At 39.9% G+C, this 27493-nt stretch overlaps 3 protein-coding genes across 4 annotated transcripts in view; 2 read left to right on the forward strand and 1 right to left on the reverse strand.

Moving 5' to 3' along the window:
* Nucleotides 1–841: 841 nt before the first annotated feature.
* Nucleotides 842–8439, forward strand: cipca (CLOCK-interacting pacemaker a). Its single transcript, XM_042501479.2, has 4 exons — nucleotides 842–988; nucleotides 3069–3185; nucleotides 3631–3800; nucleotides 5251–8439. Exons 2-4 carry the CDS (start codon nucleotides 3080–3082, stop codon nucleotides 6043–6045), a joined length of 1071 nt encoding a protein of 356 aa, XP_042357413.1. The 5' UTR covers nucleotides 842–988; nucleotides 3069–3079; the 3' UTR covers nucleotides 6046–8439.
* Nucleotides 8440–8555: 116 nt separating this feature from the next.
* On the reverse strand, nucleotides 8556–12937 carry zdhhc22 (zDHHC palmitoyltransferase 22). Its single transcript, XM_042500125.2, has 3 exons — nucleotides 12642–12937; nucleotides 10843–11400; nucleotides 8556–10743 (listed from the first exon to the last, which is right to left on the reverse strand). The coding sequence occupies exons 2-3, from the start codon at nucleotides 11396–11398 to the stop codon at nucleotides 10466–10468; spliced, it is 834 nt and encodes a 277-aa protein (XP_042356059.1). The 5' UTR covers nucleotides 11399–11400; nucleotides 12642–12937; the 3' UTR covers nucleotides 8556–10465.
* Nucleotides 12938–13679: 742 nt separating this feature from the next.
* Nucleotides 13680–27493, forward strand: part of tmem63c (transmembrane protein 63C) — a 51263-nt gene continuing 37449 nt past the window's right edge. Inside the window, exon 1 of one of the 2 annotated variants that reach the window (XM_042500477.2) lies at nucleotides 13680–13924. The gene's annotated coding sequence lies outside the window, so the exon portion shown is untranslated. Of the gene's footprint in view, nucleotides 13925–17958; nucleotides 18639–27493 lie in introns of those variants that run through there. The other variant, XM_042500476.2, reaches the window with a different exon arrangement.

The following is a 27493-nucleotide window of genomic DNA, read 5'->3' on the forward strand; positions in this document are numbered from 1 at the left end:
TGCCATACATGAAATATGTCTGAGGAAACCAGAAAGAAAAGATAGAAAAAGAAAGAGACAGTAGTATTGTGGCCTAAAACACTCCTAACCTCACCTAACTAAAATCCTAGAACAGGAGTTTCAGCACCAGTTCCCTGATCCTAGAGGGCCCCCTAACACTCATCATTATTTACATGTAGGCTACAAACTAAAACAAAAATGTTGGACCTGAAATTTGTTTTTTTTCTAGCATATTTACCTACTTTAGATTCTACCTTATTTAGCCTCTTAATATTCTACCATGTATGTGTTTACTCGTTTCTATCATATTTCTGTTCTTCACTATTAGCTCCTGACCTAAATTTGGAGACTTTGAAGATTTGTTTTATACAGTTTAATATTTCAGTCTATTGTCTGTTTTAATTTGTGTGTTTTGCTTTTCCTGCTGTTTTGTAGCTTTTTTTGTACCCCAGCCACATTCGGTTCACCCTGCTGCCATCTGGCAAAAGATACACAAGTATCTGCTGCTGTACCACCAGACTATGGACCAGCCTTATTCCCCAGGCTGTAAACTCCTCCTTCAACTCCAAAAGATGTAACATGATCAAGGATAAATTTTAATTTCATTTTTAAACTATGAAGGACTAGTAAATCTACCTTATGCCTTGTATGTTGTGAATGCACCTGATCCTTTTGGTCTTGTGGAAAGATGTTGAAACCATTCTTTTTGTATATAAAAATTGTTCAATAATTTAAAAAAGCTTGGATAGCTGCCAGAGGAGAACTAGACTGATGAGAAAACTGTGGTTAGCCGGGGACTGCAGGTGTGAAGTACCTCCAGTAGATGGCAGTAATGCAACAGTGAGGATGCAAGTTACCGGTAAACCTCAGAGAAGAAGTAACTAGACGCTACAACAGTCGAGTACCTACAACTGTGCTAAAACGACAACGTTTGCTACTCGTAGATGCCTCTTTGAACGGATATTTATTTCAATCAAAGGACGTGTTGGTAAGGTTTGCAAAAAAAATCCTTTAGCCAAAGAGCACATCGTGTCTCTCGTTATGAGCTGGTCGTCAAGCTAAGGCTACGCTAGCTAGCATTACCCAGCTAACTGAGCTAATCGCGCAGGGAAACAGACTGTACACACAACAGACAGCTAATGTTGCATTTCTCATGTTTAAATGTTGTTTCTTGTAGCAGCGCAGGCCTTTAAACGAGTTAAAGTTAACCAGTGTATGGTAATTAACTGTCTCCAGCAAGTTTACTGTCGTTAGCTAGTGATGTCAGATATACGCGTGTAAACAAAAAGCTAACGTTAGCCGTATCACAAAGTTATAAACAGACGGTTCACGCTCCCAGATTTTGGTATTTGTTGCTCGTGTTGACGTTTTTCCTTTGTTAGAGTTACCGTATTATGAACAATGACGAGAAATGCTGAAAATAGTGATTAAAAAGCAGGTCTCACAATAGCTCTGTTACCAGTCTGTGTCGGGTAACAGGCCCGTTTAATGTCAAGCTCAGTTCAATCAGTCCCGGGCACAGCTGACATAATAATATGATTATGTGTTTTGATTTGTTTAAGGTCTTGTTAAAAACGCAGTATCCTGTTTGTAGCTATCCGCATGAGATTTTCTCCGTAAATGATGTCTCAAAAATGTAAAACGACATCAACAACAACAAAACAAACATATTTCATAACTATATTTAGCAACGTGTGCAATGCCTGCACAACGTTAAATACACTGTACAGGTTAGTCAACACACAAACGAAATAAAGGTACAGTTTCAGTACGACAGAATATTTAAAATGTCCAGTTTGTAGGATTTATGGGGGTGTATTGGCAGAAATGGATTATAGTATTTTAAAAAAAGCATGTTTCCTTTGGTGTATAATAACCTTGTAAGAACCAAGGTGAATTGTTACAACCTTAAAAATAAGATTTTTGTGTTTTCGTTTCGTTTGAATAGAGGATGCACGATAATATCGGCACATCATCAGCTGATTGACAGATTTTGCCTTTAAAATGAAATACTGGAATCAGCCAACATCCTGATTTCTGCTGATATGACAAACCGATTTTTAAAAATTATTATTGACAAAGTGAACATGTACAAAACGTAAGCCCCAAGTTTAAGTATTTTTCTTATTTTGCACAATGAATGAATATTACAGACACTGAAAGCATTTTATTTTATGTTTCTGTTTGCTGGTGGGCTATGAGGATAAGACTGCATAATATGATAATTGCTCAACAGAAAAGGTTTGATGATCAGTATAATTAGATGGGGGAAAGAAGAAAATACCTAAATTAGACTAGACTGAATTGCAATTTAGTCAATGAAATGTCCTCTACAATCACCCTGCCATCAAGACTCTAAAATATGGGAATAAAAAGTAATGCAGTTTGAAATATTCACAAATTTCATGGTTACAAATTGACTGTCTCTTCATATTTTTAGTCTTTTTTTAAAAAAATCCATCTATTTATTAATTTTGTAGAGCAGTATGAGAATACAGTGGCGGTAAAAAAAAAAAAAACACCAACAGCAAATGCACAAACAACCAAAAAACAAGAACTGCGTAAACAGAAAACCAACAAACAGTAAGACAAATCAAAACGAGCAAACAACAGAAAAAACAGGACATTGGTGGTAACACAGAAAAGAAAAAAAAAACCTGAACATTATCACATGGGTTGCAGGTTATTGATATACGACACAGTGATACAGTTAACCTGTTAGACCATGAGCCATTCACCTCAATTTTCCAATCAGATTGATGACCAGTTGACATATTTTCTGAAAGAGTTTCTCCCCGTTTGACATAATGAATCTTATTTTCTCCAAATGTACAACTTTTACTTCCTTCAGCCACATATACAATGTTGGGGAGTGTCTCAGATTTTCAAAATTATAGCAGCAATTATTTTATATATTTTACATATTTTCAGTCCGTACAGGATGTGAACCAACCTGTGGTCTTATATTTCCATTACATACCACAAATTAGAGGCAAAATCACATTGAACTCTGTAGAAGTGATGATTTGATCTTGTCAGTTACCTTACTCAACTCTCCATTTTTACAGAAGAGGCAAGCATGAGCAGTTTTAGTAGACCTGACAGACACAGGACACCGACATTCACCAGGGCAGCTAACCTTGGAGCATCCAAGTCTGACCTGGAGAGAGATTCAGGCTTCTCAGGTTTGCATCAATTACTTTACACCATAGTTGCAACCCTTTAAGTTTTGTGTTTGTCCCAATGTATGTTTAGTTTTAACACTATAGTTTTGCTTGTGTTGTGAGCTGCTTGTACCTGCATACAATTAGCATTTCGACGAGAAAAAAATACTATCAGTTCATAAACGAGGTCAGCTTTAATCAAATGTAGGGATCTAGGTCACATTTTCTATCTAGGCTATCCTGTGTTTTTCTTATGACTTTTATTTACAATTCGAAGGCTGACCTGGATTCGGCTCCTCATCATGTTGATGGTATCCTTTTTTACAGAGGCTCTCGAGAGGCTTATCTACATCTGACACTGTTGTCATAGTACTGATGTTCTGCCCTAGGTGCTGTGCACAATAGAAAGGTAACTGTGTTGCTTTTTAACATGACGATGCCCATACGCTTGTCTCTCCCTCCTCAGATGCCAGCTCTGAGTACCTCAGTGCGGTCGATCTGACGGACTCTGAAGATGCAGGAAGGAACGGGTCGATAGTCGGCCAGGACCCGACTGGTCCGCAGGTGACTGTGATGGGAGGCTCGTATGCTGGACTTTCTCCAATGATCATCATGAATAACTTTGTCTTAAAGCAGGTAAAATACAGCGTTATGTCTGCCTCTGCTGAGCACTTATGTAGGGCTTTATCATCAAAATATATCACTTACGCTGCTACTTGTTATTTTTTACTGCGTATAGACTCATATGGAGTGAATCCCTCTCAGTTATCACTTATGATCCACTAGAAGTGCGTGGCAGTGTATTTATCTTCAGAGTTTGTGTCCTCAGCCTGTAATATTGTACTCTTATTTTCTGTGCTCGGGACGTTTGCGGGCGTGTACCCCTTCAGCGCTCAGGTGAGGTCAAGCTGAATATTAAAGCAGCGACCAGGTGCCTGACTGTAAGCAGCAGGCATCTAAGCGACATGGAGCAGAAAAAATGCCAAACGAGAGTGAATCTGGGGTTTTCTTTTATTTTCACTTTGGCTGGTGAGTGTGTTTACAAGCAGTGATTGACAGCCTTGCATAGAGTACCTTCAGTACGTGCTGTATACAGTGGTGCAGGAATTACTCCTAAAACGCAGAAATCTGTTCGCATTTTAGCAATTTTCTCGAAGTTAATAGGTTTTTTAAATGGGTTTTTGGTTAGCCACATGAAATAAGGTCTGTGGTCAACACAAGCTTAAGAGACAGTCACGTTTTTGTGAAACGACGTAAAATAAATAAATAAAAGCCTTTAAATGTCCTAAAAAAGGTGGTTGTTAAGAAGTGGCTAAATGAGACTAATGGCAAACGGACTGTACTTGTATAGCGCTTTTCTACCACTCAAATCGTTTTTATACTACATGTCACATTCACCCATTCACACACACATTCACACACTGGTGGCCGAGGCTTCTGTACAAGATGCCACCTGCTACTTAGTAACCATTCACACGCACTCACACTCACACTCCAATGACGCAGCATCGGGAGCAATTTTGGGTTCAGTATCTTGCCCAAGGATACTTCAACATGTTGACTGGAGGAGCCGGGAATCAAACCGCTGACCCTTAATAGTTGACTTTACAGTCTTGTCATGGAAAACCTGGAAAAGTCATGGAATTAGTGAAAATCATTAAATGTATCGGTAAAGTCATGGAACCGTGTTGTATCTAATGCAATGCAGAATAACAGCAAATTTATTTTTGAAGCCATGGACATAACGTAGATCTAATGGTCAGTGTGTAACGTTTGTTTACAATTTCGAGCAAGAAGTGCAAGAAAAAAATTCTGGGTCCTTGAAAAGTCATGGAAAAATGTTGGAATTTTGTCCATGAAGATGTGAGGGAACCCTGAGATTATCTCGCTGAAAGAAATGCGTAAATATCATAAGAGCTCATTTCCTGCAATAATCCAATAATCAGTAGAAAAATCCCATTGGCTTTTGAAGAGGGAACCCGGGAGATTTTAACTTTGGTTGGCCTACAAAAACACGTGTTGCACTCTTATTATGGTTATTACAGAATAGGTTGGCATGACATTTACAATTGTTTTTTCTCTCTAGCCATCACAGATGGCTCCAGCAGAAAAACAGTGGGGCTTTCCTTCACCTTTGGAGGTGATGCCTCAGTCACAGGTGGTTCTTCTTCAACCCATGGTCTCAAACGGTAGCAGCAGCTCTCCAAAGACTAGCTCTGAAAATATCCGACAATCCAAAAGCTACGTGCCCATCCTCAAGTCTTATCCCAAAATAGCCCCACACCCAGCGGAGGCGCCCACTAAGAGGGCAGGATCTTCCAAGTTGAGGGTGAGCTCAACGTCAGGATATGATCAGCGACAGAGGAGGCACCACCATGGCCACAGGCTCTACAGCTCCCCCAGCCCGCAGCCACCACCGCAGACTCCTGTCAAACCCGTCACCACCTTTGAAGCAGCAAACAACCAATCACAGGCAGCTGAGAGTCAGGAGCAACTCTGTGACAAGTCTCTGTCCCCGCCGGCAGGGACCGGCTCTCTGCTCCCCTTCACAGATGAATACAGGACAGATATTGTCTTCAACGGGATGGATGTAGACCAGGACGACACCCTCTCAGTGGACACGAACAAACTGAAACGTTTTAGTAATACCTACAACATTCTCAACAAATCTGGCTTGCTGGGGATCACCATGCGCACAAAGCAGCTGATCAAGGAGAATAAGCGCACCCAAGGCGAGCTGCAGCAGCTTCAGGAGCAGACGGCTCTGCTGCTGGAGGCTCTGAGCAGCGGAGACCCGCAGCTTTGGACTAAACTGCAGCTCTCGCTTCAACGTTCAGACAAGGAGCAGTGTGGAGCTAAAGCTCAGAGTGTGCCGGCATAGAGCACTGATGGTTACGACCAGCGGTTCTTAATCAGTGAGTCACAAGATGATTTATTGAATGTGAACATATGTCTCAAATCTTAACAACAAAAGCTGTCGAATACTGTGCTCACACCGAACGCAATGAACATTTTTGTGTCTCGTTACTTGTGCGTACGCCCCTGCTGGGGGTATTTTTGGAGCATTTTGCAACTGACAAAAATTTGCCTTCAACAGCAGTGGCTATGGTAGCTAGGAGTGGCAACTAACAGCTAACTTTGGTTTGCAGTGAAGCACAACCGATAACCGGATGTAAACACAGAAGCTCCGTGCTTTAAAGCAAAGTGAATCAAGACGGGAACTCTCAGCACATTGCACGCCCTCCGTTGTTTACTTTCCACAGTAAAAGACTAACTTATTACTCAGAGCATTTTGCTAGGAAGCAATTAAACAAAATAACTTACACAAGTTACAAACAGTGGACAGCTTACATATTTTTTCAGATCTAACCCTAACGTGTTAGCTTTGCTCACTAATCTCGAGCCCTCCAAATCGTTATTTGTTCGCTCTCTCTGCAGTCAGTTACTGATGCACAGTGTAGCTCCGCGTGTCCTCAGTGACATACTTCATCCTTCATTTCTGAATCTCGGTAAAGTCAGGAGAATCTCAACGCTAATAGGCTATTGCGACACAGCATAATGCAAGTTTTAAAAAAATTCAACTTGCGCGATGGACACGAAGACATGAATTTTGCATTCATTGTCCAACATGCTCATTGTGCCCCCCGGCGTGAATTTGCATCTCTGTGTTTTTGCATTAAGTTTGCGTGTAAACTCTGCATGAAATGCTCCCATCGCGTTAGGTGTGAACACACCATCAGTGTGAAATAGCCATTAGCATTTTAACTAAACAGACATCTTATAACTAAATTAAACTTTCACACTTTTTTTTTAGGACAGTTGAAATCATCTCAGTATTCAGAACTGCTGAAGCACACATAAAGTGGCAGTAAGGAAGCATGCTTACATTTTAAACCCTTGCCTATAATGAATTTTCTTGCCTCTGCTGATTTCAATTTCGCAAGGATCACTTGCAATAGGGCTATGGCTTCTATATTTTGCATAAAACGCATGTGCGCATCACGCGTGAGGGCATAGAGGGTTAATTCCTTATTCATGCCTTGATGTGATTGCTTTAGAGAAAATATCAGCATCACTTTTACTTTTTAAATTAAGTTTTAAAAAATCCATTGTGGATATATGTGGCCTGCGTTTCAGGTTCCTCGTGACTGAGGTCTTGAAACAGGACAGTGTATTGTCCTTTCTTTTTTTTTCTTTTTTTTTTTAAATATACCATGTTTTTATATGGGATGTTAAATGAAGGTGAATGAGCAGGTGCCTCTTTGATGAGGAAGTGTATATAATAACAGTTTCTGTTGTCAAACAGAAGCTGGGTAGCTCACAGAGAGTTCAGACGGCAGGCACAAACATGACTTTTACTTTTTCAGTAATTTTCATACTTTTTGTCAGTATTATTTATTTATAGTACCATGTCAGACCAAGACGAAAGCTGTGTGAATAATATAACTAAACCAAGCACATTATAAACCAGTTTGTCAGTTCACTGGTGGAGCAAGTTTCTTCTTATTGAAAGACATATTTTAAGAAGTTAACTAGGCATTCGCGAAAGCTTAAACTGTAGCAAGTGAAGTGCTGTAGCTATATATTTTTCTCTTGACTTTGCATATGTCGTTGCCATGTTCATTCCTGCTGTTTAAGCGTAGTTTTATGTATTAATTAAGGCAAAGAAATGACAACTGAATAGTTTGATATTACAGACTCTTGCACTTTAGATTACTGACACTTTTTCTAGACAAATGTTACAACTTGTATCCAGAAAATGAGCATTCTGTCTTGATAAAACAATGTGAATATAAACGTTAATCTGGATGCCTGTGCCTTTTTTAATATGCTCATGTTTGCACTTCATGTCAACGCTTCAGCAGCTTAGATTGTGAGTTTTTGTGGAAGAAAGTGGAATGTAAAAAGTCTCCAAAGAGTTAATATTCTTATCTGAAACAAAACAAATCACGCTCTGGCTGGGAGATACATCCAGAGTTGATGTAGAAAGATGAAGACAAGTAAAGTCATAAATGGTTTTGTTTCAAATGTTAAGTCGAAACCAGATGTTGTATTATTTATTTCAGCAACAATACTGTACTGTTGCAATGTTTTTTTTTATTCATGAGTAGTTGTAAACCTAAGAAATAATCCTTGGTTTTGAAGGTTAAAATTCTTTTAAGGTTACTTTTCAGAGATTATTTTTTCCTGTTGTTGTGAAAAGTGCTTTCTGTGTTGTTTCTTTAGAAAATGTCACTTTGGCTAATAATGAACTGTCATAAAACTCTGAAGACCATTTCCTCTCAGTCGTTTATTCACCTTTGTGCATCAGAATTAAAAACAAAAAAAAACAGATGGTTGCTTGTGATATGAATACTTTTATTGGTATAACAGGAATAGACAAAATAGCTCTAAAAAGTATATTTATTGAAATCCAAAACATCTTCGACATGATGTTGAATATGTCAGTAGCTGTAGCAGCAGCATAACAGTGAAAAGTCCTTACTATGTCTATACAGAGGGCCCTATGTTAGCAGTGTAGTAAGTACAACATCTTTGGGGTCATCTGTAAGCATATAAGATGTGTTTATGGCACATTGTGAATAATACCCTGGATAATAATACGGTTATCTTCACATTACCCCCACCCATTCTTACAAAGGAGCATAATACTGTATCGTGTGAGTCACATTCATTTGAGTAGAAATCAGGCTCAACATGTAACAGTTTATTATCAGAACAATAACGTCAAGCCTGGCAGTTTATGCTGTAGACACATACTGTTTTCTTGTATGCTAGCCCTTAACGTCAAAGTAAATTATTGTGAAAGCTACCCTAAGTTTCCTGAATGTCACACGAGCATCCTACAAGGAAGTGTGAACAGCAACACACTTCTAATGGTAATCTCAGAGCACCGTGTGGCGCGGGCGTTCAAATCAATAGCGTTGATATAAAAAAGCGAAGCTGTGAATGCATGCACTTATGCAAAGCTGTCTTTAAATTTTGATGCAAGCATATATTGTGCATGTAAAACTGCCGCATGTCCCAAACAACCAGCTTATTAGTTCTAATATTGTCTTGTCAAAAGCTACTTACCTAAAGGATACACTTACACTATGCACTTATTCAAAAGTTTCGCACTGGTATTATATGGCTCCTGTCCTTAAAGGAATGTGTGCTAACGGCTTAATATTTTAAAGGACTACTTTAAAGGACCCGTGTGTAGGATTTAGGGAGATCTAATGGCAGAGATTGAATATAATATTCATAACCACCTGAAACTAAGAATCGTGTTTTCAGTAGCTTAGAGTCGAGCCCTTCATATCCACATAGGGAGCGGAGGCCACCATGTTGTACCACATTTCTACTGTAGCCCAAAATGGACAAACTAAGCACTGGCTTAGGTAAGCTACTGTTTAACATTTGAACCCATACCGGCACAGGGATCCGTACTTGTAGTTCAGTACTTGTACCCAACAATACTTTTTTCAGTACTTCTCTGTACTAAAAAAAATGTCATTTTTGCTTAAGCTGCAGGGGTGACGTAGAGGACATAAGTGCAATTCTGCTCCTCTGCTTTTATCTAATCACACAGATCTATTTCAGTAATAATAGGCTATAACAAAAATAGTTTAAAAAAGGAAATAGACCAGACGCCTAAACTATCACAACATGTCAGCGCTGCAGCAGCAATAGTTTTGGCTCACTGGTGGCTGATGGACTGGCCGCGATCGGCTTCCCGGCTCTAAAATGCTCGGGGCTGTTCGAAATTGAGGTTTTCTTTATTTTCCCCAACATTGTAGCTTGTTTGGCATCTTAGCCATTGCCATCTTGGATTTTCGAAGGTCATTGTTTTGGAGACATGTAGGTCTATGGGGACTGACAGCCTCAAGTAGAGATAAGAGGAACTGCAGTTTTTGGCACTTCTGCAGTGGCCTTATTTTTCAGCACTGAAGGTTGCAGCTTTGTTTCAGCTTTAGATACCGTTAGATTTGGATGGCTAGATTTTCCTCTAGTGATGGGGGAAATCAAATCCCCCTTGTCCACGGACTTTGGGTGAAAGCAAGTTGATAATTTTTCCTTACATGCAACACCTATTCAAGCTTAAAAAGGGAGGAGTGACAGGGAAGTATTCTTTTTTTTTGCAATTTGCAGCCTCTCTGCCAAATGGCACTAAATCCTACACATTGGTCCTTTAAAGGTAAAAAAGCATCCATTTAGTACTTAAAATCCATCACCACATGTATCCCAAGAAAGCATTTTCTACAACCTGTGCTGCTTGTGTGACCTATTGGGAGTTATTGATATGACGTGGTTATCACTCAGTCCTGCTTGTGTGCATCTGTGTCATCGGAGCACGTTTCCGCCGTCTGCACAGGCAGAATAAGGCCAAGGATCCAGCGGGTACCAAACACATCCTTCAGGTTGTTTCTCCAGGGGCTGCGGTTCTCCACGAGCTGCCCCCTCTGCATCTGACACCAGGTCTGCCCCCGGGCCACCAGCAGCACCTGCTGGCAGCAGAAGCCTGCACAGACCAGGCCGATGCCGAGCCACACATAGAGCATCAGCACCAGGAATAACTGCAAGCCTGAGATTGTTCCTGTGAGGAAGGATTAAGAAGGATATGTGAAACTCTCAGAAAGTCAAAATGTGTCTTGAATTATTAGCTTCAATTTTTTGGAATGACTTAACAACTCACCCATGAAGAAGTAACCAGTGGAGAGAGGAAGAAGAGTCAGGAAGGTCAGCGGGTTCTCAAAGGAGATGGAGTACTCCACTGTTAAAAAGGCAACACCAAGAACCAAGGAGTACAAACAGGTGCATGATGTGTAGATGCAGAACATGATGAAGTAGCGCATGTTTTTGTTTCCGATGCAGTTTCCGGTGAAAAAACAGTGGTGATCCCTCTTCAGGATGACTTTCTTACACAGTTTGCAGAAGTGACGATTGTTCAGGAGGTAGTGTGCATCCACTTTGTCCGAGCAGTGCGCCGAACACACGGGAACCACAGTCTCATTGGCGCTTTCAGCGGGATATTTAATAGTCATTATGTAATTTCCCAGTGCGTTGAACATCAAGAAAAGGAAAACAACTGTGTGAAGAGTTGTAGACCCCCTCAGTGATGTGTCCGGGTTTGGGAAGATTGTAGGGATGAAGAAGCCAAAATGCAAAATGAAGGTGACAGCTGTAGCCATGAAGAAGTAGGCAGGTGCTACAGCATTGAGAAGCCTTAGTTTTAACATCCTGGTGAACATGTCTGTGAGAGCGTGAAAACACAAAGCAGAATGTTATCAGAAACTTTTGACAACTGCCAGACGCTCAGAGGATAATGTAGCAGCACTTTGACAAAAAAATGTAAAAAGAGAATTCAAAAAAATGCTCCACAAGCTTTTTTTTTATTTTAAAGAATTTTTTTTTAGGCTTTTATGCCTTTAATCAATAGGAAAGCTTAGAGTGAAAGGGGGATACAGAAGGAACGACATGCAGCACTTTGGCCTTATGGGCCACTGAGCAAATTTCATAGGTGTGAACAGGGTCGTGCTCCAATGCTGTATCGAGTTCTCTTTCTACATCATTTCGTTCAACATTTGCACACGTTTTTACAGCACAGATAACCAGACTAGGTCTTTAACCCTTTGAAACCTGTATTGACAAATTTCTTACAGCCTTTCACAATTATATGAGGGGTTCAAAACATAGTTTTGAGTATGATCTTTCATTTTTGCCAGTATCCTCTCCTAAATCCCACACACTGGAGCTTTAATTTCACCTGAGAGCTGTTGACCATAATGTTATAAAAATTACAGTCCAGCAAAACTGCTGTTTTATACTTAATCTTCTATAGCATATACTGTAATAACATCATTCAGTAATGAAGAATTTCAAAATTTAGATTATTATATTATATTACAGGCCTAATATACTGCGACATATGCTGTATCTTCTTTTCTAATTATGTCAGAATACTTTAACAGTTTTGATGGAAATAAGGAGATTATAGAGGACTATTTACAGGAAGCATCTTGGTGAAAGTAGCACACTTCCCATCAGGCCAGATACATGATACCAATTGGCTGCTCATTTAATAAGAAAAAAGAGAATGTAAGTCTGCTGCTGAGAAAAACTAATTTCTCTGCAAAGTAGGGTCTAGGGACTCTGAGGGGCCATTGAGAATACCAAGAATATCTCACCCTTTTCTCTGTGATCTCCTAACCTACAGCATTAACAGATGTGCACATCACAGAGGATCAAAGCACAAAAAGAGGAGAGAGACTGAACCTAAAACTGGCTCTTTATGCTCATTTATGAAACGCCGAGAAGCTCTACTGTAGGCCGACGGATGTCCTACATGACACAAAGCACATACAGCACCAATCAAGGACTATCGCAGTATTTCCACCTCCGTGTTTTCTTCAGGAAACAGATGATGGCGTCAATCATTTAATTTCCATGACGACGCAATTAAATTAAAGCACCATCCTCGCGGTGGCTGCCTACCTGCAGATGTCAGAGAGCGGGGGAGCTGTCCTTTCAGCACCGCGGAGCCTCGGCTCTCAGCTCGGCTCGTTCATTCAAACGCAGAGAAGGTGCTGATGGGTTGAGCCACATCGACGTGATTTTTTCATCAGGGGGGGTGTCTGCTCCTTTGTCTACCGCCGCCTGTTGGTCCGGATGCGTCTGTGTTTTTTTCCCCATCTTCTGTTTTTATTTAATTTTCTATCCTTTACTTTTTCTGGATACTTTGACCACAAAAATTTGTAAAAAAAAAAAAAAATTAATTACATTTGTTTTTCTATGTTGAAATTGTAGTGCCATTACTTTATTACTGATGTTTGATCGTAATACTTTAAGAATAATTCGTAAAATAGCAGTGTTTCTCTACAAAACCTTCAATTAAACATTCTTTGAATCTTTGTTTTATTTAAATTCGGATATTTGTACCTTAATGTAACTGTTTTTGTTTTTGCAGCTGTTGATGCCAGTCATTTGATCGTTTATATACCATTTATATATATATATATATACAATTTTTAAAATGTTACTTATTTCTAAACTTCTAAATGTATAAACTAAACACTCGCCTCTATCACCACATTCTCAATAGCACTCATCCTTTTAAAATGTACTTTGAAGATACATCAACTTAATGTACTCATGCACAAAAAGTCTCTTTGAATGATATACTTTAGGTTGTTATCAAGCATGTATTAATTTGTAATCAGTGCTTTGCTGTTGTCTGTGGCTCCTTTCCTCTCTCATTTACACAGGCCTGTACTGTGAGAAGATAGCTTTGTTTAGTCTGGGCTAATAAGACTGCAGAGGTTTGTGACGATGCATGAAAGACAATTTTCCAGTAGGTGGCAATGCATCCTCAAATGTTTTACCTTTTAGTCTGACTGCTGTCAGATTAGTGATGTAGATTTATTACTATATTCTGCTATTACTCAGCAGGCGAATCAAATCCGCACTTTGCTTACCTCGTGTTGTCTCGTGGACTCAACCATTCTGGTGATATATTTTAGCTTTAAAAATACAATAATAATTTAATCAGCAAAATAATTATGTAATGATAGCAGATGATTGTATAATAATCAATTGGCATATCCTGAGATATCGGAGTTAAAGCATTATTTGACGCTCCCTTAGCAGCCCTCAGGTGTTTAATTGTCAGACGGTCCCTGAGCAGGTGGGAGTTTCTCTTGTTTCCTGGTGTTGGAGGAAAAAAAACAAAGCAGCATCCCCATCACCACCAGACGCCAGCGACCAGGACGCTTTTTGAGGTGAGCGATGTGATTTTTTTCCTTTAAACTCATGTATCCGTGTGTTGGTTTGAACGTAGACTGGAGGAATTAATTGCGCTATTTATGGCGCAATCGTTTTCATCAAGTTACAGAGCTGGAGGAAGGTGGGTGTGCAGACTGTTGTGAGTGCTGCAGTGAGCTGGGAAAGCACAGATTCGCCGAAAATTGTCTGATTCTTGCAGACAGAAACAAATTTTCTGTTAATTATAAAAATCAGATTTTAGAAATGAGTGAAACCTTGATGTTTTAGAGCTCTCTGCATCATGGTGCAGTGTTGTTATTGGGATGAGGTGTTTCTGGCAACGTGTCAGATTATTACACCCCAAACAGATCTTCTCACTACAACAACAATTGTTCCTCATGAAGTCATTTGGGTGGAATATGTTTAAAGAGCGCATTTGGACTTCTCATTACTACATAAGGGCTCTTCAGGTTTCCAGTCATGTTGTGACTATGCTATTTCCTCTCTGCTGTCCTGTTGTTGTTCTGTTGGATTCACACTCACATTCAAAGCTTTTATCGGTCAGCAGTTTGACCTGTTGAGTCCATGCTAACTACATATTCATTTGGTTTTACACACAGTCTGACTGGCTCTGCTGCCCCCTAAATAACATTTCCAAGATATTCTTTAGGTAAACTGAAGTCAGAGTTGTTCCAATACCAAGTTCATTTTCCTATGACAGTATTGCCATTCATGCACATGAAGATACACATACCTCTTGTGGTTGAATCTTGTATTTGTAGTCTTGTCATTTCTAAAACAGACTCCATAGTGTGCTATTTACAACTCCTGCCATTTGCACCTGACTGTGATGAAGGGAAGTGGCCTTTAAAATGCCAGATTTCTAATGGGTTTTTGACATTTTAATGGGTCACTCGTGCAAAGCATTTGCATGGCAGCATGCTGAAGAATATGTCATGCCATATGGTGAGACTGAGTGTGAAAGAGACAACTTCAATGTGCAGAACGGTCTTATTGTTTGTGTGTATTTATGGGAAACACAGTCTTCTTTAATGACTAAAATGTAAGCTGAGGTCAGTAGATACACAGCTCATTAACATCTGAGAATAAATGATAGTGATTATGGCAATTTGTGTTGCTTATTAATAAAAGAGGAGCTCTGGTGTGATTCCAGGCTCCCATTTATTATTTTTTCATAAACAGTGTTATTTTGCTTCTGAAGACAAGAAATTTCCCAGAAATTTCAAAAAGGATTTCAGTGAATGTCCTTGATTACAGCAAGAACAAGAGCGTCCTGCCTTTAAAGGTCTAGTGTGTAGTTTTTAAGGTGATATATTGTCAGAAATGGAATATAATATAACAAGTATGTTTTCTTTAGTGAACAGTTATCTAAAAATAAGACTTGTCATGTTTTCATTGCCTCAGACTGAGTTGTTTATATCTACATAGGGTGCTTGTTTGTGGAGATCGCCATGCTGCCCCGCCACGTTTCTACAGTGGCTCAGAAAGAACAAACCAAACGCTGGCTCTAGATAGGGCCTTTTTCCGCATTGGCCAGCAAAGTTTTTTTCTTTTGTTTTTCTAAGTGAAACTAAGTTCTAAGTTGTCGCTGCAAAATACCACTAAATACCCCCCTACACTGCTCCTTTAAACTCACTCTGGAGTACACCAACCCCTCCAGGGTTTAAAATGATGACGGAAAAAGTTAATAGCTCTTGAAAAGTCGTCACCATTGGAATCTATTGGAAGTGACATGATCAAAATGAGCACAAACTACACCTTTTACCAAAACCTTTTAATCAACCAGGTGCTGAGTATTTCATAAATACACATGATCTAATGTATATCTGGTTGTGCAGGTAAATGACACGCATAATATAAAACATGCTGATTGTAATGACAATGTAATTGACTAAGGTGTTTGTGGTTTTAATTAAAAGATTTTCAGTGTACTGTCACTTTAAAATTTGATGTTTTGAAGGAAGACAGCAGATTAAGTCTCCCAAGAAAAGGGAGCAAATGACTGTTGGTCATCTTTAATTATCACAGAGACATTAATATTTCATGAGACTCTAAGCTGAGATTGAACAAAGAGCACACAGTGGGGAAATACATATAGTACACAACTACAGCAACAAACAGCTGCAGAATATGTGGATGATAGAAAGCTGCATGTTCACGGGTCTACTTTATCTGGCTTCTTTGTTTAGGTCTGCATTTGTTTCAGCACCTTGAGCAGGTGGACCGCTCCAGCTGTACAGAACCATCTGACAGGAAATACAGTGGAGGGAAGCGAGGATTGGGGAGATATGATGTCGTCTGTTAAAACCTGTGAGAGTTACTTATATATATGCAAACATGCACCCACACACAGATATTCATATATGTATACTTAAATAAATACATACATATTTACACACCTTCACATGTACACAAAAGCATCAGCAATAACAATAACGTAGTTGTGAATGTCATGGGGGTCACCCCCCTTATGAAGTGGGCTAACAATGGCCCTTTTCCAGGTGGAGTTGACAAAGAGGGGTTAAATAGGTCACAAAGTGGATACATTAGAATATGGGGAGATAACTTTATACATTTTGTCTCAATGCCATCCGGTCCAGGTCTGCAGTCATCCTTTAGTTACACAATTGCACGCTGAACCTCAGCAGGGAGTATTTTTCGAAAAGAGAAGGAATTTCTGGGGAGGGAGCGACTGGGGGGGTCAGAAGCTGGAGGAGGTCAAATGTGCAAGAGCTGCCTATAAAAGAGAAGTGTTTACTAAAGATCTGTGAGATTTTGGGAGGGTCCTCAATTATGTATTTGTTGAATCTAACCTGGGTAGTGTTATTTTTATTTGACTTATTGAGAACATTGTTCATATTTTTCCAGAACTGTTTTGGATTGTGCATATTTTCTGAAAGATGTTTTTTATAGATAAGTCTGATTTTGCATTACGTGTTTTTGTTTTACACAAATTTCGTAGGGATCTATATTTTTCCCAGTCAGCAGGATCCTTTTTAGGAGGTTTTTATCATTTGATGAGGGGCGGTCGAGCCAGTTTAGTCGCTTGAAATAATCATTTATCCTGAATATTCAAATGAAGTAAGAGTTGTTATAACGCACTTAGTAAAGCCCTTTTGAACAGGTGGAGGTCTATAAATATTACCAATAATAAGATGTTTATTTTCAGGAAGTCTTAAGTTAATGAAAAGACACTCAAAAAATTATGAGGTTACTTTAAGAGTGGCAATTTCAGAACTGCAATGTGAGGCCACGCCTCCTCCTCTTGTACCTCTGTCTGCTCTGTGTAATATATAGTTGTCAAGTTTGATCTCATCATCATGAATTTTGCTATGCAGCCAAGTTTCTGAGAGAGTAAACATTTGAGGTTTGTATTGGCCAACCCAAACTCTAATTAGGTCAATTTCAGGGAGAAGGCTCCTTATAGTCAAGTGTCTAATTTTTAAACCTTTCACAGTATCAATTTTGAGACAAGAGATCTTAAAGTAATGACTGGGCATTACACACACACACACACACACACACAACAAAAGACAAAACAAAAGCAAAAAAACAAAAGTTCAGGCTGTGTCATAAAACAGACTACACAGCTGAGTCTGCATGGCTCATGAATAAGAAAAACAAAACAAAACAAAAAAACCCCGACAGGAAACAGGGTCCAAAAACAGGTGAGAGAAAAAATGTAGGCTGAGGAAAAAGGAGTCTGACTTTTAATAATAATAATAATAGAAATTACAACTTCAGATGCCTTCATAACTTATTATTATTACTACCATCACCCTTCTTAAATTATAATCTTCGTGAGTCTCAGAGTGGAAACAGAAGAGAGGGAAGTATAGGCTCGAGAAAAGGCGCTGGCATCAAATAAATGAATAGATAAATTGGACAAGTTAAATTAATAAAATTAAAAAATATAGTTTTCAGATGCCCTCATAACTTAATATTAACTTAATATTTTATAAATAATAGTTTTCGTGTGTCTCGTTAATCCTTCTACGTCACGTTTTGCGACAGTTGCAACCTCTTCACATGACTTTGCGACACTATTTACGGCAAACAGAGTAGTTCTGCAGCGCTCGCAGCAAAGTTCAACACAAAATACCAGCGCGGAAACCACAGGACATTTGCAAACAGAGTCCAAAGTTGCTGATGTTAAAGTGACTACTTGGACGACGAGTCAGCATATCGCTGAGTCCCAAAAAGCACCGGAGAGGCGCAAAGGAGGACGGGAGAGAGCGCGTCAGTGGACTTTGTCATGGAGAGTCAACATGTCATGGAGAACCTCAGCCTCTTCAGGGGAGCGAAAAGATGTTGTCTTACCACCGAGGACAACTTTCAGCGTGCAGGGAAAGACCACGGACTTCCTAAAGTTCAGCTCTTGAAGTCACTTCTTAACTCGGTCAAACTCTACGAGATAGAGGCAGATATGGACTCCGGTACCGGTGTCCTCCCGCTCCTTCTTTTCCCAGGAGAGCCTCATTATGTTTAGTTTGTCCTGGAAGTGGAGGGAATAGACCAGGATCGGCCTTGGTCCGGCTCTGGGGTCCAGCTTGGTGAAGGATGGAGAGCGGTGGCACCTCTGGATGACAGGACGGGCGGGAAAATTAGCTCCGGCAAGAAGCTGCGGGATCAGACGAGTCATGAAGGATGTCCTAACCCTCGGGCTTCTCAGGGACAGAGATGAAGTCCGGCTCCGGCTCGATCTTTCAGGTACGAATGATCCTTTTCAAGTGTTTTGACGCGTTAAATCAGATCTGGTAGGTCATCCTCATTGGAGCCGACTCTCTGCTCCAGCTCAGAAACTTGCCCTCGGTTTTGTTAAGGTTTGTAGTAATAATTTCAGGTTTAGCGTCCATGTGAGAGATCATCTGAAGCTTGGAGGGAGACTGGGTCTTGAGCCATTGTTTAGTCTGCTGCCGCGTCTTCTCGCGCACTTTAAGGAGAATTTAGGTGCGTAAATACACTATATTACCAAAAGTATTCGCTCACCTGCCTTTACTCATACTATGAACTGAAGTGCCATCCCATTCCTAACCCATAGAGTTCAATATGATGTCGGTCCACCTTTTGCAGCTATTACAGCTTCAACTCTTCTGGGAAGACTGTCCACAAGGTTGAGGAGAGTGTTTATAGGAATTTTTGACCATTCTTCCAAAAGCGCATTGGTGAAGTCACACACTGATGTTGGTCAAGAAGGCCTGGCTCTCAGTCTCCGCTCTAATTCATCCCAAAGGTGTTCTATCGGGTTCAGGTCAGGACTCTGTGCAGGCCAGTCAAGTTCATCCACACCAGACTCTGTCATCCATGTCTTCATGGACCTTGCTTTGTGCACTGGTGCACAGTCATGTTGAAAGAGGAAGGGGCCCGCTCCAAACTGTTCCCACAAGGTTGGGAGCATGGAATTGTCCAAAATGTTTAGGTATCCTGAAGCATTCAAAGTTCCTTTCACTGGAACTAAGGGGCCAAGCCCAGCTCCTGAAAAACAACCCCACACCATAATTCCTCCTCCACCAAATTTCACAGTCGGCACAATGCGGTCTGAAATGTACCGTTCTCCTGGCAACCTCCAAACCCAGACTCGTCCATCAGATTGCCAGATGGAAAAGCGTGATTCATCACTCCAGAGAGGCCAGAGGCCAGTGGCGGCGTGCTTTACACCATTGCATCCGACGCTTTGCATTGCACTTGGTGATGTGTGGCTTGGCTGCAGCTGCTCGGCCATGGAAACCCATTCCATGAAGCTCTCTGCGTACTGTACTTGGGCTAATCTGAAGGTCACATGAAGTTTGTAGCTGTGTAGCAATTGACTGTGCAGAAAGTCGGCGACCTCTTTGCACTATGCGCTTCAGCATCCGCTGACCCCTCTCCGTCACTTTACGTGGCCTACCACTTCGTGGCTGAGTTGCTGTTGTTCCCAAACGCTTCCATTTTGTTATAATAGAGCTGACAGTTTACTGTGGAATATTTAGGAGCGAGGAAATTTCACGACTGGATTTGTTGCACAGGTGGCATCCTATGACAGTTCCACGCTGGGATTCACTGAGCTCCTGAGAGCGGCCCATTCTTTCACAAATGTCTTGTTTCACAGTCTGCATGCCTGAGTGCTTGATTTTATACACCTGTAGCCAGGCCAAGTGATTAGGACACCTGATTCTGATCATTTGAATGGGTGAGCGAATACTTTTGGTAATATAGTGTATGTCTCAACTTGTGTTTTCAGGGTCGCCACAAGTACTTTAATTTGTCCCCAAAAGATCAGAGCAACAGATATATCTCAAAAAGACCTTAAAAGGCAAACAAGCCAACAAACACATCACTTAAAATTTGCCTTACATGGAAAGACCAAACAGTGTGCAGATGAATAACATCCCCTGCTCTGAGGTTTAAGCTTTAGGAAACAGCAGGTTTAAGTGCGACTTGACTGTTGACATAAAAGATTTATAATCAACAGAGCTTGGTTACCCACTGCCAGGCAAGCTCAGTCACATGAATACTATACTCTTTACACTGACAGCATCTAGCTCTGTTGAAGACGATGAGCCAATATTATTTCAAGGAGACGGACAACTTATACATCAGTTTTGTAAATGCATTTATACCTCAAACCAACATTTCTTTTGGCTTGAAGCGTTTACATTTCTTAGACTACTGACAATACCTGCAACATTTGGGCTACATACCATACTGTGTACTGCTGGATTCTCCAGTCAAACCATCCTAGTGAACCCTGATTGGTGATTCTGGAACAATCCCAACCAAAGCAGCCGAAAAGTAAATAAATATATTCATCGTAGACCTTCATATTTGATCATGCTGCTTATTTCTTTGTAGCACTATATTTCCTTGATGCATTGAGGTATTCACATTCTGTTTCCACACACATGTAGAGGAAGCTCCTCCCCACCGTTACACTAAAACCAGGATCAATCAGAGCCTGCACTGTGAAATCACACGAGTTTAGGTGCATCATCCCCCACACAGTCCGACTTTTTTTTGCACTTCTGTTATATGAGGGGGGTGTCACAATATCTGTAGTTTCACAGTAGCTACATCTGCTATTTTATAGTCTATCGCTTAACCACATTTACAGTAAAATGTTTTTAGACAAGGATCCATTTCATATTTGGGAGACTAAGAAGATCTGGCAAACACTGTTGGTCTTTGTTCTGCTGCCGGTAGGGGTATCCCAAAAATTAAAACCTCAATTTTTTTTCGAACATAGGAGGGCAATTCTTTTCAGCTCAGGTCTGTGGAGTTGTGGTGTGCATGTCTGTGTCATTTCCATCAAACCTCCTTCGTAAACATTCAGACAGTGCTAGTAGCCCAGTGCCAGGCAAGTAATGCTAAGCAGCCGAGAAGAAGACACTGTTTGATGAATTGTAGCATATTTATTGCAGGCTCCTGAATAAAATCGAATCAACATCATATTGTGGCAGACTTTGTGATAACAGCGATTGTTGTATTGCTCAAAAAAGAATCAATATGATATTGTATTGTGATGAAACTTGTGATTCACCTCAATTTTTTTGCATATTGAATTTGGCTTTTTTTGTCATTTATCGTCTTTTGTTGCAGTTATGAGTTTGCACTGTTAAGAGGTTGGAAAACTATTTGAAATCCTCAATTACGGTAGCATTTCAATAACATTGCAATTTCAATACTTATAGTGATATACATTTATATCCTAGTACTGCAGGTAAATACTGTATCTTGTGGTGTTTGACACAGTAGTGAATGAGCGTGAGCTCTACACTTGAGCCCAGACTGAGAATCTGAGAGGAACAGCCCACGCTGTTAACAGAAAGCACACTAATACTGTGTGTAGCACCAAACAGGCGTCAGCTCGTGTACTGTGTGCCTGCCCTATCTGTTAGTGATGATGATGATAACGGTGATAATGATGATGATAATGATGGTGGCAGTGAGATGTGCGCTGCAGCAAAAGTATGTGCAATCCATCCAAGATTGCATCATACAGTTAATGAGATGTGTTTCTGTGTTCATCTCCCCGGCCACGTGTCACAGGGCTGCTGGGTAGGAATAAAAATGTCAGGGAACACTTTGGTGAGAGCCCTTTGACGGAAAATCGAACACAAAGAGAATATTAGAGCAAAACGGCAGCTGGTAATACTGTGAAACCTCCATTTGTATTCCACCTGCCATCTAAGCACTACAGTTACGTACCAGCGGCTGGGCTTTGTTCTTTTCATGTCTTCAGTGAGAGTGGGCTCCCTGCTATTTGAGATTCCTGCTGTGAACTTTCCTGCTCTCCCACAGGGGTCCGTCACAGCGATACTGACGCATGCAGCATCATACACAGATACTCGCCAGCAAAGTGCATGCTGCCGCCATAAGCGTACTATGACACCAGGAAGCAGCATTAGATACTCACAGCCACAGATGATCTTATTCTCTCACTTTTCACACATTTCATGCTGCCTGTTGTATTTGTACTGTAGACACGTAGCCCAGACTGATATACCCGCAGGACCTCTGTCTGTAGCACGAGACAAGTCTTTTTTTCAACCATTAACTGGAAGCCTGTTAGAGCTGAAACAATCAGTCAGAGAACTACGTTGTTGTTCTTAGTTCATTTCTCAGCTGTTTGTGGTACCTCTGGTTTCTGCACTGTTGGTCGGGCAAAACAGGTTGTTTAAACATGTCAGCATTGGCTTTCTGTATGAAGTGATTCATTCACAAAAACATTATTGGCTGGGTAATCATTAATTAAAATAGATTTTTTTCAGCCTCACTGAACAGTATTGCCGACAGATTGATTTCCTACCCTCCAAACTTCTGCCATTAAATTATTAACCATGAAAATTAGCTTTTAAACCGGATAAATGTTACTCTGGCAAAACAAACCTGAGAAGCTGTGTTTTCAAAAAAATCCACAAGACAAAAAATAAACATAGATTTTAGGATAATATAGATTTTTCTGCATTGTAAAGGCTCCTTAACAGCTGCCTTTTAAACCTGAAATGTTGAAACTTTCTTGATTACGAATAGCAAAAGTTCCTGCTGCAGGTAACTACAGTGCCACACAGTTGTTATTTACCTGGAACAACAAGTAAACAAATACACATTAAGCACACCTTAAGTGAGGGCTGACTGATATGGAGAAAATCAAATTTCACAATATTTTTTTTTACCAAATACCTCAATATCAATATTACAACAATATTGGGGGGTTGACTATTGTTGCTTTCACAAAATATATACACAGAGACATGTTTGATAAATAGTCATCACTAATGTGGATATAGCCAATACATGTATAAAGACAGATAACAGAACAGCTACAGCAGACTTAAGAGTTCAGAAAATTACATAATTTTACTGTAATGCAGCTTTTAAAACCAGAAAAAAGGCAACGGTATTATGATATCCAAAATCTAAGACGATATCTAGTAACATATCCTGATATCAGTATATTTTCAGTGTATTGCCTTGTCCTACTTCAAGCTTTGAGTTTCATTTTCATATAGTGATAAAAGCAATGGAGTCCAGTGGCTTCTTTGGTATATGATTGGCTTTATATATTAAGAATGATCATAATTAACGGACATCAAATGTAGGTGCAAGGTTATTGGAAAGTACCACAGATAATTTGAGTAATTCCTTCAACTTGACTCTAAAACACACATTTATTAAATAAAGTGCTTAAAAATCTAACCAGAATTAAAATGTAGTGTCATATACTATATATGGTAACATACAACATGTAAAACCACTGGTTTTGTCTTTCAATTTTTTGTTAAATATCCATGAATAACTGAGATACAAAAAGGCCCGAAAGAGAAAGTGATGCTTCCAGCTATAATACAGCGTTTGTTTCCAGTTAGCAGAGAGATTTTCATTGATCGCGCGTTCATATCAAAGATGCTTAAGATCTCTACAAAGAGTGAAGATTTCTCTGAAGGAATCTGTTAAAATGAGCAGTGCTGCACTTTTTTGTAGATGTGGGGGAGAAAGTAATTTCGGCTCAGGTTTTCTCACAGGCCCGTCTGTGGGATGAGCTCCAGCAGTATGAGAGGCTGTGGGTGGAATCTTCCAGAAGCTCAGAGGTATACAGAGAAAACACAGATCTATGCAGGTTGTGTAATTACCGCTGGTTCATGCGGCACACATGTTGTACTGAAGCCGTCACTGATGTCAGATGGATTCTAATGAGGAACGTCTACACAGCAGCAGCAGACGCACAGCGCTCCCCTGGGGGCCTACTGAGCATGTGCAGCCAGACAGGAAGCAGGTGTTTGTTGAGCGTTGTCCGTGAGCGTAGTCATCACTCTGGTCATGCTATGGCTCAGTCAGCCTTCAGAAAGAGGCTGGGTGGGTGGGGGAGCTGCATTAACTGTGAGCAGACACACCTCAGTGATCTGTGTTTGTGTGTTTTGTGATAGAGAGAGGGCGAGGTATGAAGAGAGCAAAGCCTCCACCCTCCTCCACCGAGCAGGTGGTGAGCAGATTGTGTGAAAACCTCCGCCCCCTCCCCGCCTCAGGCTGAGTCTGACGAGGGTTGCCCATCCACATCCCCCAGCACCCTCCAACCCAAGCCATCACAGCAGAGGCCTGTAGCTCATGTAGAGATGAAAATATTCACACATGGCATCCCCATTAAAATATTCCAGCAAACGAGTGAAGATACATTATATGACCTCGAATATGTGGATACTTCTGTCCGCAAACTGGGGCTCATTTCCATTGTTGGGCCCCTTTATTCCAGTTTAGGGAAACTAAATCTTGATGCTATGATTATATTTTAGACCAGGGGTCACAGATTTGAGACACACTTTTTGAGACTGACAGCTGCCTGAAGGAGAGAGAGAAATATGAGGCGCCACTTGCAGCGGTGGAGAAGGTATTCAGGCCCTTTACTGAAGTAAATGTACCTACAAATAAAAGCCTAGTCCCAACTGAACACGTGGTTCCTTTTACAAGCCGGGTTAGGCAACGCATTTTGATAAATAAAGGCCTTTCTCAATTAGAAGCTCTGTCTGGTTGCCATGTAGTTAATGTTTTAGAAGTTCATTGGATGTATGAAATTGGGTTGTTGATACTACACATAGTAGCTGCTTGTTGAGAGTCTCAGTTCGTTTTACTGAAACCATGAGAACCAAAAAACACGGTATTACCGACATAATAAACAAAAGAGCAATTAAAAAAGAGATAGATGTAGAAGAATATTTTTTAAAAAGCGAAGGAAAAAAGTTCATTGCAGATGGTTAAATAAATAAATAAAAAACTCAATAATATGAGAGAAGTTTTTAAAAAAATGACTTAAATGTTTATCATAATAGTTGCCAATTCATTTTTGTGTCAATTGGCTAATTTATTAATCAACTAATTGTTGCAGCTGTACTTGTATGAACTGTTTCGTTGAATAATAAATAACAAAACATCATGTTTTATTATTCTTCTTATGTTTTTTTATTCCAAAACCTTAATTTGCAAAGTAATTAATAACTTAATCTATCAGATAAATGTAAAAAAGTACAATATTTCCCTCTGAGATGTAGTGAAGTAAAAGTACACAATGCCATTACAAGAAAACACTCAAGTATTATGCATTTAAGTTCCTTATATTAGGGGGCTTTCCGTACAATCACTATTAATAATGTTTTCTCACGTGGCCACAACACAAATATATATATTAAAAAATGCATGTGTTACCATTTCTCTGTTAATCTCGACAATCTTTTTCAACATTCGAAAGTCATATGGTATCACATTTTCATTTTTATTTTTTACTATATTAGAGTTTAAAGTTGCCAAACTTCTTAGCTCCAAACAAAACATCTGTAAACACCTGGTTTTACATATGTCAAGTATTCAGAAAGGTCACTATTTCATAGTACAATATGTGATTTTTATGTTGGAATATCTCTAAACTGATCAAATAAACATTCTTATTTTTGTGTCTATATGTAATCAGAGATTTCCTAAACTCAAATGTATCATTCATTGTCAGACATTATTTATTCAAGCAATAAGCCACAAGATGTGGTGGTTTACATTGATTTTACAGCAGCCAAGAATAAGAATAAAGACATCTCTCTCACAATTTAGTGGTGTTTTATTTTTAAATGATTAGGGACCCAGGTGACATGCTTTATACTTCTTTCGAATGTAATCCAATTAATATTATTTTAATATATGTATTTTTTATACATATTTTAACCCGTATTTTGACTATTGGATGTAGTCAAACTTGTATATTTTCCTGTCATCTTGATTTGGGCCATTTAAATGCATTTACCATAATGTCAGCATGTGGCTGCACCACAGTGCAGCACCAGCTGATTTGTCCGTGGAGATGCGAGTGACAGCCGACCCACGAGCAGTTATTTTTAGAACGTGCCCTGTGGGCGACTCATTGGCTCCCTGCAGACGACCAGGCACCTGTGGGCACCACAATGGCTACCAGCCTTCTAGACAACAGCGTGATTCCAATTTGTGTCAAACGTTTGGGAAAAGCCATAAGACTCCAGTTCACAAAGCCAAGACCATAAAGAAAGATTATTTGTATAGCACATTTCATACAACAGCACAATTCAAAGTGCTTCACAGAGCAATAAATATAAAACATATTGAAGTATAGAGATTTAAAATTAAAAAGTAAAGAGAGAATAACAGACAAGAGGTGCAAAGATAAAAAGATTATTTAAAATGATTTAAAAGCAAGTTTAGAAATAAGTTTGCAGTTATTACAGAGTGGAGAAGGCAGTGTAAACAAGAACATTTTTTAACTTTGACATAAAAGTGGTCAGAGTTGGGGCTTGTCTAACATCATCTGGGAGGTTATTCCAGGTTTGTGCTGGATGATAACAAAATCACAGGTCAGCCTCACCAATGTTGTCGTAGCAGGATGTAAATCCCTGCATCCAGGTTCTGAAATCTTGTAGAAAGTCTCTCCAGAAAAGTAGAGACCGTTTATGCAGCACAGTAATACTCCGGGTTTTGGAATGAGATCACATACAGGTGTAATGTGTAGGTGTCCCTGCTTGCCATGTAGTGGATGTAGATGAATGAGAGTATTGATAAGCTGGAGAGGCCACATTACACCTCTCATTTCATTTTGCAAATGCATGTGCTGTCAACTCTGCTTTGATAAGAGGTTATTAAACTATCAATCAGCCTCTGGTCCATGCGGATTATGGCAGTGCTTACTTGTGACCTGCGGGAAAAAAACTGTTGAAACTCCACCACAGGTGCTCTTTGGTGTGCTGATTGAAAACTACAGGGGGCAGAAAAAATATAGACTCCCAACGAAAACTCACTTCACCTCTGATGTGCCTGCCCAGCTCAAAACTGCTGACAGAAAAAGTTGGCAACTAGCTGGTGAATAAAATAAAAACCTGGCAACCCCGAGAGTGAGGGATGTTTTACTCAGAAGTTGGTGGTGGAGACCAAAACTGAGTGTAAGCAGAGTAAACACTGGACATTTATACCAGAGCAGGCAGTTCCCATTCACTGTTTCTATGTATATCAACGAAAAGGAATGCAGTGTAATTTGTATTTAACTCACACAATCATTTATTATTTGCGGCAGGCTGTCCTCCTTA

This window comes from Plectropomus leopardus, chromosome 14 (genome assembly GCF_026936395.1).
Source record: "Plectropomus leopardus strain MGB_pleo_1.0 chromosome 14, ASM2693639v1, whole genome shotgun sequence".
NCBI lineage: Eukaryota > Metazoa > Chordata > Actinopteri > Perciformes > Serranidae > Plectropomus > Plectropomus leopardus.